Here is a 15,744-nt window from a genome sequence, read left to right as displayed (position 1 = left end):
TAAAATCTGCGTTGCTCTCTGCTGATGATGTGATACATGTGTAATGGATTTATTGGAGTCATGTTTGGAAAAACCCACCTTATCCTTCCTGCTAGGTGATTCACTCTAAAAGGGTTTCGGTGAAAGGTTGTTGTGTCCCATGAAGATTGTAGGCAGTTCCAACCTGAGAAGAATAAACTTAACTCCAGGCAAAACGCCCCAATCCACAAGATATTCACGACCATCAACTTAAAGGGGAACTATGCAGTTTTTTTTAGCTTAATTTTTCGAGTTGAATGGAGGTCGTCTCGCTCCCCCCTAGCACCTATGAGCGGAAAAACCACCATGGCAACTTTTGGCCGGCTCGCCGGCGGCTAAAGCATCAGGAAGTATTGCGTGATATCAGGTCTCGCGATGCAACGAATTGCTTCACGGCACTGCACACATACGCCCATTCAGGAACCGGCTAGCATGGTAGCGGTTTTTCACACTATCGTCATGGCTGAGCCGGCAAAAAAGAAACAGATAGCTAGCAAAGCATTGTCGGAGGAACAGAGAAAGAGGAAACGGCAGACTGACCGAGCGAGAAGTCAGCTGTTCTCTTAATACATCTATGGGAGTCAGACACAAGTAAACATAGGAGCTGCCAAATATCTATTCTGAAGCTGTAGGGGGAGCTCTATAGAGAAACCTGCAAGCAAAAAGCAAGAAAACAGCGAAGAAATGGCCAAAACTGCATAGTGCCCCTTTAAGCCATAAATATCAAAACTCAAATGAAAGACCCACATTTGCAAACACATATACTGTATATCAACATCATCAGGTCTTCTTTGGGGCGGCATACTTTTATGTCCCTTTTCAACACACAATGTATAAATATAACAACCTGTTAAAATGTTGTTTTTTAAATTGCGATCTGTGATCCAGCTGTGAACCAAAGCTTAGCCACAGTATTAAGATTCAAAACACAAACCTGTTATGTCCCCCACTGATTGGCTTGTCTTTTATTATAATGATTAACCCTAGACAACAAATTCTGACTTACTAATGTTTGTTGTTGATGATGTTTAAGGTTTGCTCACATCAGCAATGTTTGTCAAGACTGTAGCTAAACAGGTCTATATTCTAAATTATAATTTAAACTAAAATTATGTATTTGAAAAAAAAAAACAACCAATTGGTACAGTATAAGTATAGGTAAAGTTGGTTCAAATGTACTGGTTGGTCCTGTAAAGCAGCATTAATAGTTGTTTTCTTTTTATACTGTGGCAGAAGAGCACTAATACAAGCTGAAAAAACACACCTCTGCCCTATTATCAACTTGTGTGAGTTGCTATTTCACCTATTTTACTATTGTTTTTTATCTACACATTCAGCAGACAGAGCAACATTAGCATTCATTTGGAGTCGTGTTTCTGATAACCTAACAATCAGTATTCACTCTCCTTTTAATATCTACCCCAACTTCTGAGGGAAACATCTGGCTCTGTGGCAGCTAGATGTTTGACTTTCTTAGCTAGTTGCTAACCTTGTCTGCTGTTTGGTGCTGAGCAGGTTGCGTACAGTGACTTTTGTAAACAACTGCCTGCAGCTGGAAATAAGATTGTTGTGAGCAGTGAGACTCAATTGTAGTACATTTGCTAAAAATTTAGCTATAGTAAAAGAGGCTAGAAAGCTTAACAGACTCAGAGTTGGGTGATCATTTGCTGTGGACTGCAAGCAGGCCGTTTCACATTACACATTACACAGTTATATGATTCATTGTTTTTTGTTTTTCAATATTGGAATAACTTTAAAGTAATGTTTCTATTGGTACTAAGTAGTACATAGCGACACTCATGTCGCTATGTGTGACAGTGTGACAGTGTAGTTCTATTTTTCAGCCTTGCCTGATTCAATCTGGTGAAAACACTGCATGTTTGAGTTTATTTTCTGTCTCAATTTTGTTTCAACCTGTCTGTGGTCAACATTATTAATACAGATTATTGGCACACACTATTTAATTATAAGAACATTATTGGTTTTCAGTCCAAGCATATTTGCAGCCATCTTCAAAGACCTGTAATAATCAAATCCTGATAACGTTGTCAGCGTGCAGTCATTAATGCACACACATACACTCACACACACACACACACACACACACACACACACACACACACACACACACACACAAACCTCTCTGTAGCAGTCCCACATCCCACAGGAACAACATCTCATGCCGTGCTGAGGAAGCTGCTCGTTCCCGAGAGATTAAAACCACATTAGCATGTACACGCTCTTATCTTCTGAGTGGCAGCTAATTAGATTCTGCAGCTCTAATATGAATAATCTGATCTGCCTTTCCTTCTCCTGCTTATCAGCTAAGCCTCCAGGTGTTGCTGAGGGAAGGACGGAGACATGAACAGATAAATTGCTGTCCTCTACACTTCTTAAATCTCTGGTAATGCATTACGCATCCCAGCAAATTAAAACACGTACAATGTGCAAAATGTCATCACGAGCTGCAATCTCGATTGTTTTGTAAAATCAGGACTTACATATCTTTATTCACATCAGAAAGCTGCTTGAAGCCAATTAGTTCAGCAGTCACACTGCTCTCTTTTGAGGGGTTGTGAAAAATAGTAAAAATAATAAGGCAGTGGTGGCCTAAAGGTTAGAGAAGAGAGCTTGTGACCGGGAGGTCGTCGGTTCAATCCCCAGACCAACAGGATAAAAAATCTGGCTGGGGACCACTGTGGTTCCCTTAACCTCCAACCGCTCCAGTGGAGCTGATCAGTGGCCAGCAGATCAGACTGTGGTTGCACTGGGCAGCTTCCAGGTATGAATGTATAACTGTGTGAGTGTGATCAGGGTGTTCCTGCAAAAGAGAGGCTGCCTCTCAGTGAACCTTCCCTGAATAAATAAAAGTTAAATAAAAAAAATGCTGAATTTGGCTTTCTGTGACTGAGTCAGTCAGTTGTTCAGCTGTTCAGCTGTTCAGCCAGAGAAAGCAGATAGCAAAGATAGCACTGTGAGGTGGTTCTTCACTGAAGACATAACACATGAATGAACATGAATACCTCTTTACAAGTAACTGGGAGTCCTTCGTTAGTCATGCAGGAGTCATTGTTGTGAAAGGAATCTATGTAAATGTCTTCCTACACATGCTATGTATCACCCTCCCCACTGCGTTGAGGGAGCTTACGAGGAACTGATGCTTCCTCTGACTTATGATCCATATTGTCCTGCCAGTAATCTGGCAACATTGCTCATGTTTTGTCATGTTTTGTCTTTCTCAGATCGTGGTGTAACATAACTGTACAATTACTCATTGACCCACTCTGACCTTTTGGATTAAAATGGGGGAGTAGACTTGTTCATCGCACAAACTATTTTTTGTTCATGTTCTCTGACTCTCCTTTTTCGTTCCCCAAGGTGCATTTGCATTATTGTTGCTAACGAGAGCGGACATCTTTCCTACTGGAGTCATGGCTATACGGTTTTGTTATTTTGCTTTTTTTTTTCATACATTAAAACAATGCGGTGAAGCATAGAGAAAGCAAGAGAGAGCTCAAAATTCATAACAGGCTTTCAGCTCATTTCATTGCCCCAACGTCCAAAATCAATTAATGCAGCTTTAAAATGAATTCTACATACATTTACACAATCTTCTTACAAATCTATAGCCTATCTTGTTTGAACGGAGCCTCATGTCCTGTTCATATTGGATAGACATCTTAAGTTAATCTTGAGTTAAAATGTAATGAAATAATGAACTTACTGACTGAAGTGCATACAAAACAGTAATTTGTTAGCGATGACAGAAAAGGTAGTTTGTTTCTTCCACCAAAAAATGCATTTCCATTTGACATTGTAAGGGTTTTCTCTCTGAGTTGACAGTTGCTGAATTTCTGTTTAGATATTCACTTCAGCCAGTCACAGCAGGGAAACGCTGAATAATTCACCAGTCCCCCCCCAGTGATACTGTTTGTACGCGTCCCCAGTGGCAGTTCTGTTCTGTCAACAACTTTAACCCTTTTCTATATTATTTCCTTTTCCTTTTAAGCCGTCACTTGCATCTCTAACTGTTTACAGATTTTCCACATAGGTGTGGACCCAAAACAGTTCTCCTTTTATTTGCCATCTGCTGCCAGAAAAATATGTCCTGAGGATACAAACTACTGTACAAAGAAGATCAATGAGTCTCTCTGCTGCTTAACTCATTCAGACACTTCTCTGGGTTTCTCCATGCCGCACTGCACTGGCTAGTCTTACACTGTTACTGCACACATTTCAGACTATAGATGATTAAAATGTGGGTAAACGTTCACATTCTTAGTGTTGTTGAGGACATGATTAGATTTTATTTTCTTTCTCTGTTTTGCTCTTTTACAGACTGAAAGCTCTGGTATCAACAGGAGGTCGGAGTGTGCAAGCAGCATGTGACTGGTAAGACAACAAATGTGTATACAGTACAAGTCAAGGGGGAAATGTGTGTTATACTGCCCTCTGCTGTCAAAGGGTTTTAAACCGTAGATACGTTATGATAATTGATTTATTGATTTCTTTTGAGCAGCCCTCTCATTTTATTGTGATCTGGTCTCTTTTGAAAAATGCACTCTCAATGGCAACAAATTAAATCATGAACACATTTAAGAGTTTCATGAAATTCCTCTCAACAGATTCAATCCCAGATTCGCTAAATATTTGTGACCACCAAACTACAAAAAATTCACCAATTAAACACTATGTAAGAAACACATGAAGGCTCCTGGCAATAAAAAAAATCTCCCCTTATATGTCTAGGGCAAGTGTGACATTATGTATGTTTCATTTTATTGGGATTAAGATTTATTATTATTATTGTTTTAATTATTATTTATTCATGTATTTTTTCTATTTAAATGTGTGGTTATACAACATGTGGCATTCTTATTTCTTGTTTACTTCTTGTGCTGTTTGTATTGAAAATGACAATAAAACGTTGGTCATAAAAAAGAAATAAAATGAAAAATAAAGGCATTATGAAAAGACTGTCCTCTTAGTACAGTAGACATGGGACTTTTCCTTCTCCCCAGGCTGTTCTCCCATGTGGATGATCCGTTCCTGGACGACCCTCTGCCCAGGGAATTTGTCCTGTACCTACGACCCAGCGGACCACTACAGAACCAGCTCTCACACTTCTGGCAACAGAGCCGGGTCACCTGTGGAAAAAACAAAGCCCACAACATTTTCCCCCACATCACCCTCTGCCAGTTCTTCATGGTGAGTTGGAGCTGTACAGTTTTATGAGCTCATTCCTCAGACCGTAAATATCAGTTGGATTCTGATTGCATGATTATCTTTTTATCCTTGTGTGTAATGCCTCTTTCACACATGCGCCTTGTTACGTTAATGTGATGGCAATTTGGCATCTCAATAAGCAGCCGAGTCACTTTTACGTAAAAGTGACAACATCGTTTTACTCAGTGGGACATAGTAAGAGTTTTTGCAACAATTTGAACCCAGCTGGAGTCAGAATTAAATGCCATCAGATTAACATAAAGACCATAGCATGCACAGAGAGAGATCTTACACCTTATTAAATGTCCCGTCTTGTCTGAATGAATCTGTAACAAACTTTTATGTAATGGACAGCTCTGTCTGAAGGACAAAGAGCCATTACTTTAACAGAAAGATAAGGCGAGCAATGTTACATATTGTCACCCCTCCTCCTTTCATACAGTGTGCAGACCACCAAGTAGAAGCTCTTTGCGAGGCCCTCCAGGCCTCCGTCCAGCAGTGGCGGGGTCGATTTCCCAGCCCATTGCCTCTAGAGCTCTACACTTCCTCCAACTTCATTGGTCTTTTTGTGGAGGAGCAGGTAGCTGACATCCTCAGGCAGTTTGCGACCGACTTCGCCACAGAGGCCGCCAGGACGGCAGGTAGGAACCACAAGCACTAGAGTAAAGGAGAACACAGTATATACCCAGAATGCCCTGGGTTTAGAGCATGTTTAGGATCTTGGCTGCATGTCTTCCCTTTTACTGTATCTGCCCCATCCTAACTTTCTCTATGACTGTATTCAGCATCAGTTCATCGTTATTTAATGAGTTAATGAGTGGTGACCAGCTGTCTTTTCCAGCAGTGGCAGTGAATGATTGGTCAGGATGGCGGTCATGTTGGGTTATTAAAGCACTCACTCAATTAGTAACTGTAATTTTTTTTAAACACAGGCGAAAATTAGACTGACTGCCAAACAGTATTTCAGGCAGCTAAGTGCCAAATCAGATTGGAGCCGTGGTGTTAGCGCTAATACTCATATCTTTGCTTCTGGTAAAGAGAAAGATTAGAGCGTGTCATCCAAATCTGATGTGGTAATGTTGACAGTTGTTGGTTTCACTCTGCAGTTTTTATCTCTAATGCTTTGAGCAGTTTTACCCAACTGCAACTTCTTGATCTGAATGTTTTTCACTTTTGTATAATAAATTCTGCTGATTTTGCATTTTCTTATGGTAAATTGTTGGTGTAACATACTACGTAAAACAAAGGCCTGTCTCATCTTTTATTTCCAGAGGTCCATGTGGAGCCTCATAAGAAGCAGCTCCACGTAACTCTGGCCTACAACTTCCCCACCAATCACCTCCCATCACTGGAGAAACTGGCCAAGGGCATCGAAGTCAAGCTAGGCTGTGATTGGCTGGCAGTCCTGTTCTCCCGGGACATTCGTTTTGCAAACCATGAGGTGGCTAATATTCATACTAACAATGCATGCTTCTAGGTCACAGATATCTATTAACCAACAGCATCACAACAAATTGACACATGATTATTAGTTCTAAATGTCAATAAGTCAGTAAATAATTGCCTCTGCAGACCCTGCGGGTGATGTACCCCTACTTGCCTCAGAATGAGGATGAGCTGGAGCTGGTTCCTGGCGATTTTGTCTTCATGTCTCCAGTGGATCAGAGCAGTACCAGTGAGGGCTGGGTGTACGGGACCTCGCTGGCCTCTGGGCTGTCTGGCCTGCTGCCTGAGAACTATGTCAGCCTGGCCGACGAGTCCGACACCTGGGTCTTCCATGGGTGAGCAGAGCACCTCACACCGGCACAAGAGGTGGTCTTAATTAACCAAACAAGATAAACGGATAAAAACTATCAACATTATGATAAAAAATATATATACAGAAAACACCTGTTTGACACGGGACGAGAATAAAGTAGGTGTTTATTAATGTCTTTAAAACGGTTGCCTAATATTTCCCGAGCTCGGGATGGGGATGTAAAGGTATCCAAACCTTTGTAGACCTGGTTATCATACAAGGCACTGTGGACAGTGGGTCCCAGAGGGTGATTCCTAATAACTATGGTGACCCCTTGACCTTTCATAATGCAACCATCAGATCAAAATGTCCTCTTGTACACAAGAAATATCATTTTGAGCACATTCATCCCTCCTGGAGGATGAACCCTCTTGATTTTCATAATTTTTTTTTATCACTAAATGGAGATGCTGTTTCTAAATTACTTCAAACCTAGTTTGGAATTTCTGTACTGCAATTTCTTGTTATCGTCCGACATATACAGCAATACCGATATATCTGCGATAAGCAAATATCGGCTCTAAAAAGAAGCTCTGAACAAAAACAAACCCCAAATAAACAAATATACCATATATCAAAAAGTTGTTGTAGCTGTTGCCAACCTACTCCATGGACCAGTTTTTTATAATTTGCCGAAAGAAAGAAATTATCTAGTTTGTACTACATACCGGATGTCTGTTCTGCTCGTCCACCACAGCTCCCATTCATTCTTCAGCTGTGGGCCCAGTGACAAAACCAGCAAGGAGAGAGGGATGTTTGATGCGCTGCTGGACAGCCGACGCCCTGACAACACCAGTCCTGGAGACACACCCTCCCTCAGTCTCATTTGTCATCCAATGCAGGTACATTTGTTTCATGACTTTTACGTAAACAAGATTCACATGATATTGTAGCTTTGTATCTGCAGAGTGCCTTGATAGCAGTGCATGCCAAGTTACCACAACATCCCATGTTCGATTCCAGCCTTGGGACCTTTGTTGCATGTCATACCCCTCTCTCTCTCTCTCTCTCTCTCTCTCTCTCTCTCTCTCTCTCTCTCTCTCTCTCTCTCTCTCTCTCTCTCTCGCTCTCTCTCTCTCTCTCTCTCCCTATCTCCAGTCTCTGCCTCTACACTGTCATCCGTAAAAATAAATGCCACAAAAAAAAGAATCTTAAAAAATGTATACACATTTTCACAAAGCAATTTACTGATGCCTTTTATTTGCAGCAGGTCCTGCGGATTAGTGGTAGTCACTCTAGGCAGCCCAAGCGGACACTTTTTGTCTGTCGGCACGGTGAGAGGATGGATGTGGTCTTTGGCAAACACTGGCTCTCCCTCTGCTCCGACACTAAAGGTGAGAATTCGAAGGTATAGGTAGACAGTAGGAATAAGTAAAAGTACTGCACATTAAAGAAACCACCGTACATTTGACAATGTGTGCTTTGTTGTTCTGCAGGTAGATATGTACGTTCCAATCTGAACATGCCTCCCAGTTTGCCGCTGTGGGGAGGACAGAGAGATTACGACATGGACGCTCCCATCACTGTGTTTGGATCCACTCAGGCTCGAATAGTGGGTGCGTCACCAATATAGATCTAAATGATGCACTACATCTGGTGTCAGAGGACTAAAGGACAGTCTTTCATTTTGTTTATGAAATGTGTGTGCTTAATATTTGCTTTGTCAGGTGAGGCCCTATTAGAGAGTAACACAGTGATAGACTTTGTGTACTGCTCTCCCTCTCTGCGTTGTGTTCAGACTGCACAGAACATCCTGAAAGGTAAGAAGAGTCTCCTCAAAAAAATATCATGGCTGGGTGATGCTCCATCATTCACTCATCAAATTTAGTGTGATTTGGATGTAATGGGGGTCCCACAAAGAACCCATGTTTTTCCAATGAATTGTGTTTATGTAAACAGGTCTGCAGCAGGACGGTAAGCTGAAGGTACGAGTGGAACCGGGGCTTTTTGAATGGACCAAGTGGGTTTCTGGGAACTCTCTGCCTGCATGGATACCTCCCACTGACCTGGCTGCAGCCCACTTCAGTGTGGACACAACATACAGGTAATACTTACAAGGCAGAACACACCTGTTTCAATTAATACAATTTAATGTGAGTTATTAATCATGTAAACGTATTTGTCATCTGCAAAACTTCTCATCTACTTTTACAAAATGATACCTAGATGTTTGCGTACCAGAAATGCCAATTTATTGTATTATCTGGCATTTTTGGCTCAAGCATCTTAAAGAGTTGTGTGTTATGTAAACCGATTGTTTCTAAGTTCATATTTTATGTTGCATATATTTGTTGGGAAATGTGTAGCATTCACATAATCAGTCACAAAGGCAATGCTGCCTGGCTTAACTGAACCTAACATGGGTGATCCTGGATAATAACAGGTATCATGAAGCTGGTTATTATAAGCTCTGTAACTCTGAATCTTAATTACATGTATTGTCAACAGAAGCATGTACATGGAGTACTTAATATGACAGGAGATTTAACCGTGATACCCACAAGGGAAATTAGGTTATAAAAGCCCCTGATCATTGACTGTGGGCTTTTTGGTTGGACTGCAGCAAAACAGGGGCCAGCCCGATAAACATGAAAGTCTGTCACTAAGTGAGTGACGCTATTGGTCAGTGCAGTTGGAGTTTCCCCATTGAGCGTTGCTCTTTTCAAATGGAACGATGTGACAGTGTTTCCGTTGGGGACTTCTTTGCCTCTGCGAATAATCATCTGATCCACTTTCTCAATACAAATGCGGTCGTTGTTTCTACGTTTCTAACGTGTTTGTTACCCTTCCTGCAAACCTCGACCCAAAAAGCCTCATTTGAGAAATTTAGGGCAAGCTCTAAAATATCACCATTTTTGGTGCCACTCTTTTTTTTCTGTATAAATTTCTATTTTCCTGTATGTGTGTTTCAAACATGCAGTGTTTCAGTCCTATATTTGTATGGTGTTAACACAGTTTGATGCATATGTTACAAACGTAGCGTAATGACCAGACAGTTGTTGGCGATCGGAGCAGAGAAGAAATGAACAGTTAAGTTGTGAAGTTGTAGTGAGTGTAGGTTTCAGTTTGTCAGTGAATAAATGCTACAAGCATCAACTTCGGCCCTGGAGGCAAAACAAAGTCCTTCCTGTGAAGGAAAGTTGTCTTGCTCTGTTTTTCCGTAAGACCCAACATTTAAAGGCTGTGGGCATGTTCATATGTCATGGGATACAACCTAGGTCTGTTGTGTTTAACAAAGTAACATGAATTACACAATAACACTTTAGATGAGTAAACCATAACAACAAATTGTTGAAAATAACATGATTATAATGTTGAATTTAAATTAAAGCAGTCCCCAATTATTTCACTCAAACATAGCTTAAGCATGTCATGTGATGTGCTACTTCAGTACACTGTGAGAACAAATATTACTGGGATAACTACAGAAAATTGCAGATTAACGTTTAATATCCATACCTTCACGTGAAAATTTTACCACAATTAAGCACTTTTAACCATACACAGTCCAGCCATATATGTTTCCACCTAGTCTTGTTTCATTATAAATCCTTTGCTTGCTTTTTGCAGTACACTGAATACATTCACTGAAAACAACCCCAAACACCCCCAAACTACAGTGCACTTCCAACTAATGCCTCAAGTTGTATAGTTGTATAAAACAACTGCAACACAATTTTTTATATGTGCCATTAGCTTTCTAATATTTGGTGTTTGCCTCCATATAGACCTCTGATGCCAGTCAGCAAGCTCACTGTGTCTGAATCCTATGAAAACTACATGAGCCGGAGCTACCAAGTGACCAAAGATATCCTGTCAGACTGTAAAAACACTGGTAAGAGATACACTGCAGAGCTTTTGGAGCATCTGGAAGAGTTTGTTGAGCCTGTGGAGGTGAACTTTTACTTCATTGTTTTACATGCTCATGTGTTTGTCCACTGCTGATGTTGCATCCTGCCTGGGTTCCAACTCTCCGTAGGAAACAATGTGCTGATTGTTGCCCACGCTTCTTCCTTAGAGGCTTGCACACGCCAGCTGCAGGGCCGTGGCCCACAGAGCGCCAAGGACTTCATCCAAGTAGTCCGAAAGGTCTGTTATGTATATCTTTCTTTTATCTAGTGTATCTGATTGTTTTTACTTTTCTACATCCCACTTTCCTATCCATCCATCACTACTTTCATCTGGTTTATTTAGTTCCTCTCCCTGTGGCCATTGTGGCTAGATGTGCAAATACACCAGTACACACCTTAAACTGCAGAGATGAAAGAAATCCATGTGTATAAATGAAAAAAAGAAAAAGAAAAAATTAACTTAAACCAAGTTGTTAAAATGTTCAAAAAGTATTTGTTTTATTTACCTGAGCAGTAGACTGAATCTCCAAATGGAAGGTGCTTTTAGTAAATCTTTAGCACCAAAAGACATCAGAAGCATGTTTGGATACTCAAGAATGTCATTTTATTTGTCAGCTAAAGGACACAAAAGATAATGTTGCATTCCCACATTGTAGGAAATAAATAACCAATCTGAATTGATGAATGCGTACACGTGCGACACCATAAAAGTTATATTACTAGCCATGGTTTATACCACTAAAAATCTGCTCTATTTAAGACATGTCTTCTTCTGTGACTGAAAGCACAAATTACAATTAGTTTCAAACTCCAGCTTGTTTAGTTCGACCACTCTGACCTGACTTGATAAACTAGGAGGCAACTGATCCCTTGTCCCATGCTTGTTCTCGCATGCTCACAACTAGTGACATACAGTCATATTTGTGGTGTTTGTGGATTCCTACCAGACTAAACTCCCTCTAAAGAAGTTATACAAATGAGTGTCTGTATCCTGAAACAGAAAAGAATAAGGAACACTAGTATTAAGTAACTAGTATATAAAAAGTTGATTTGCATTGAAAACAGATTGAAATAGTCCTTCTACACTGGCAGATATTTCTCAAATTTTATAAGATAATAAAACGGACTATAGGACTAAAATGACTTGATAAGGGGGAGGTTTTATTTTTTTTTATCATGTTTTAGAAGTTTTGTAAAGAATGTAAAATATTAATCAGCAAAGTAACTATAGCGTCCAGATAAAAGTGGTGGAGTATTTCCCTCTAAAATGTAGTAAAGTAGAAATATAAAGTAGCATGGAATTGAAATACTTAGTACTTAATAACTTAAGTACAAGTACCTCGAAACTGTATGTAAGTAGTATGAAATATGTTTTGAATTTCTTTTTTTTTAAACAGATTTTGTACAATCATTGTCCTTAAGCAACACTATGATGATGAGGCCTTAATATATTACCATACAACATTTTTGATTGGATTCCATATGATTATGTACCACTATTACTGTAAATCATTATTACTGTAATTTTAGGAATAGTCTAATCTAAACTTTCAGAGGCTTTCCACCTTGACGGAATTGTATTATTATATATAGAAAAAAAGTACACCAAATAAGAAATAAGCTTTACAAAAAGCAAATCCACTCCTGGTAACCTAGACAATATTGAAACCTTCTATCATAATTTTCGAGTGATGAAACAATGTTATTGTTCATGCCACAAGATGGCTGCAGAATGCAAAATGTCAAATGAGCCACAAATATATGAGCCTGAGGCAGAAAGACAATCATATTACGTTGGTTTTTGTGTCATTTCCTTAAATTTCTTCTCAAACTAATTATTAATTCCTCTGCTTGGTCCTTAGATCCCCTACCTGGGCTTCTGCTCGTGTGAGGAGCAGGGAGACACAGGGGTTTGGCAGTTAGTGGACCCTCCCATCCTCCCCCTCACACATGGGCCAAACCACTCCTTTGACTGGCGGGAGACACTTCTGCAAGAATGACATCTGATCTGATCTCCGTCCAACCTGTTCATACTGTGCTCCCAACCATTGACTGCTGTAACACGTTTCAGACCAGTGCCCCCAAAATACTGGAACCTTTCTCTTTTCAGCCTCTTTACACACAGCTGATGGCTTAGCAGTGACGGTCTGAAGAAGCTTCCTGCCTGAACATGAGGAGCCCAGTCCCAGCCGGTGAATGGTTGGTGTTGTCCAATCTCAAATGTCTTTGCGTTAAAACGTTAGTTTGGGCACTATGGGTGTTAGCTGCACTGTGTGGGAGAGCTCTCACTGACTGAAATCCAGCTGGATTATGTGTAGACATTGTCATCTCAGTCTCAGAAATGTTTGTGAAATTAGTACATTTTATAACATATAACAGTGTGCTTTTTGTGTGACTAGTAGGAAAAATTATTTCTTACCAACAGGAATGTATAACATTAAGAAAGCAGTATGCTTACTAGGACTAGATGTTAGAAACCCTTGATAATTCAGCACGAGCGCTGTTGTTGGAGATGTCCTCTTGGGTGGGATTGGATTGGGGGATGACCGCCTGGTGCCTCCAATACGACACATCATCAGTTGTGCACCCCGGCCTCATTGGGTGTTTCGGCGTTTTATCACAATACACCCTCACCCGAGGCTGGCCCACCGCATGCTGATCAGACCTGGGTGTGTGTCGCACTGGAGGCTCCATGAGGTCATTTGGCAGCCCATACAGTCTCCTTCCGCTTCAGCCACACCCAGTGACTGCTTCTTTCGGCAACAGTTGCAAGGTCTTTGATGGTCTTCCGCTGAGCCTGTCCAACCTCCTTTAGTAGCCTTGTGTTGGAACTAGCTACAAAGCCCCTGCAGCCCACTTTCAGCCCCTGGTCCTCTGCTTTGGCAGCCAAGTTTGCATATCGCAACCTTTTCCTTTCAAATGCCTCATCAATGGCTTCCTCCCAAGGGACTGTCAGCTCCACTATATAGACACGTTGACAGGATTTAGACCAAAGGACCAGGTCTGGGGGCAGGTTGGTCGCTGCAATTTCCGGTGGGAAGGTGAGCCTCTGACTTAAGTCCACCCGCATTTCCCAGTCCCGGACTGCGTTCAGTGGGCATGAGTCTGGAGGCGATCGGTTGGTCGACCATTTCTCCCCTTCCTGGGTGAAGGATGTTTGTTGTCAGGGCTTCTAGGGGCATGGCGTTGACGATTACCCTCTTACTCTCCAGTGTAGCAGCCAGGCACTTCAGCACTTGGTCGTGGCGCCAGGTGTATCTGCCTTGAGTAAGGCTGGTCTTGCAACCCACCAGGATGTGTTTCAGGGTTGCTGAGACAGAACTATTGGTAGAAGAGTGACACTGAAGTAATGCCATAAAAAGCAAAAGCGCGGAAGTTGAGATTTTAGCTATCTGTATTTTCAGCTAGGATGACTCAGGTTTTATATTTAACTCGTCAGTTAAGTTAATGTTCACTGAAAAATGTCAGCTAATGTCTGCCAAAAAGTTTTAGTTCCCTAAATATGAACTGTATAACTCTAAACTCTAATTGGTTTACTTGCCTAAATGTAGCTAGCTAATGTTAAACATAAGCTGTGTCCGACCACACTCAGCAGGTCATTGTTTTAATATGTTAACATTGCAACACACAAATACACATTTTAACATGCTAAAGTTAGAATAAAACGTTTACATTGCTAAAACGAGCATTACTGGTTCAAAGTAAACATTTTAACACAAGTGTTTGTATTAGGTTTAGCATGAGTTATTAGCATGAACCATGCAAACATGAACATGGTTGTATGCAAACATTAGTATGACTCAGCTGTACTCTAAGCTTAGTTACAATATATATCACATGCTAAATCTTAGCATTCAACATCTAAGCCTGATAACATGCTGCTGTGTAAGCATGTCCTTTTTACAGAGGATACCGTCAACCATTTTTGATTTGGGAAAGATCATGGCAGTTTTATTAGCCCCAGTTATATGAAGAATCTAATAGAGTACTGTAGGGTTGACACATTTTTGTAAGCCAACTGGCAAGTAGGCCTAAGCATCACCTTGGTTTGCATGACTGCAACGTCACCACCACAAGCTTCAAACTGATTTTGCGTATTCGTTGTCATGACGTTGAACAACCTCTGTAGTCTTATTTAGCCAATTATTAGCAACCACTTTTGAGTGGGGTATTTACCGACGTGTTTTATGTCGTGGAACAATTCTCATAACCACAGACCTTATTTCAGGCATCTAGCCCAAAAAAACATTCTAAAAACCTATTGACTTTGAGACAAGGGAACCGGAAGTGCAACAATGCTAACTCTTTTCAAGGTTTTAGGGCTCATTCCTGCAGCACAATAGCAAAGTTGTCTCAGCATTTGTGTTTTCTGGTGTGTAATGCACATTACAGCCTTAATGGGTTGCTAGAGTGGCCATAGACTTTTAGTTGCGTTAAAAACTGGCAGTTGCAGGTTGACTTTTAGGCCAATCATAACTAATAGTTTGCATATATGTCCACTATATCTGATTTGCATTTGAGTTTATGCTTAGTTCACAAAATTGAATGAGACTGTTGAGAATTTGTAAAGAGAATGTTATTTCATAACAGCACTGCTCTCCTACACAGACCCCAGCAGCATTTCACCTTACATTTGCCCTGCTTGCCCTACTTCAGTGGGTAAGGGAAAACATATCAGTGCTGGCTTCAAGTCTTCATCAGGGACTTTTCCTGATGCTACCCACATGTTGTCTCTATGTTGGTAGCACATCCAGTACAGCAGTGTCTTCTGCTATTCATGTAGTGTTTGTAAAAAAAACAACTATAACAGCACAACCTGCACTATTGACAATCATACAGTAGCCTCTTGAT

The 15,744-nt window shown here is 40.8% G+C and overlaps 1 protein-coding gene across 2 annotated transcripts in view; it reads left to right on the top strand.

Moving 5' to 3' along the window:
- ubash3bb (ubiquitin associated and SH3 domain containing Bb) overlaps positions 1-13,093 on the top strand; it is a 40,412-nt gene extending 27,319 nt beyond the window's left edge. Inside the window, exons 2-14 of one of the 2 annotated variants that reach the window (XM_031283533.2) lie at positions 4,357-4,410; positions 5,040-5,226; positions 5,687-5,885; positions 6,516-6,685; positions 6,817-7,025; positions 7,740-7,884; positions 8,253-8,376; positions 8,479-8,598; positions 8,710-8,802; positions 8,942-9,086; positions 10,771-10,877; positions 11,022-11,131; positions 12,756-13,093. In XM_031283533.2, the coding sequence (XP_031139393.1) occupies positions 4,357-4,410; positions 5,040-5,226; positions 5,687-5,885; positions 6,516-6,685; positions 6,817-7,025; positions 7,740-7,884; positions 8,253-8,376; positions 8,479-8,598; positions 8,710-8,802; positions 8,942-9,086; positions 10,771-10,877; positions 11,022-11,131; positions 12,756-12,893 (1,801 nt within the window). In that variant the 3' untranslated portion in view covers positions 12,894-13,093. Of the gene's footprint in view, positions 1-4,356; positions 4,411-5,039; positions 5,227-5,686; positions 5,886-6,515; positions 6,686-6,816; positions 7,026-7,739; positions 7,885-8,249; positions 8,377-8,478; positions 8,599-8,709; positions 8,803-8,941; positions 9,087-10,770; positions 10,878-11,021; positions 11,132-12,755 lie in introns of both variants that reach the window. The other variant, XM_031283532.2, reaches the window with a different exon arrangement.
- Positions 13,094-15,744: the final 2,651 nt, after the last annotated feature.

This window comes from Sander lucioperca, chromosome 5 (genome assembly GCF_008315115.2).
Source record: "Sander lucioperca isolate FBNREF2018 chromosome 5, SLUC_FBN_1.2, whole genome shotgun sequence".
Taxonomy (NCBI): Eukaryota; Metazoa; Chordata; class Actinopteri; order Perciformes; family Percidae; genus Sander; species Sander lucioperca.
The sequence above is the reverse complement of the archived record's forward strand: the minus strand, read 5'-3'. Positions and strand labels throughout refer to the sequence as shown.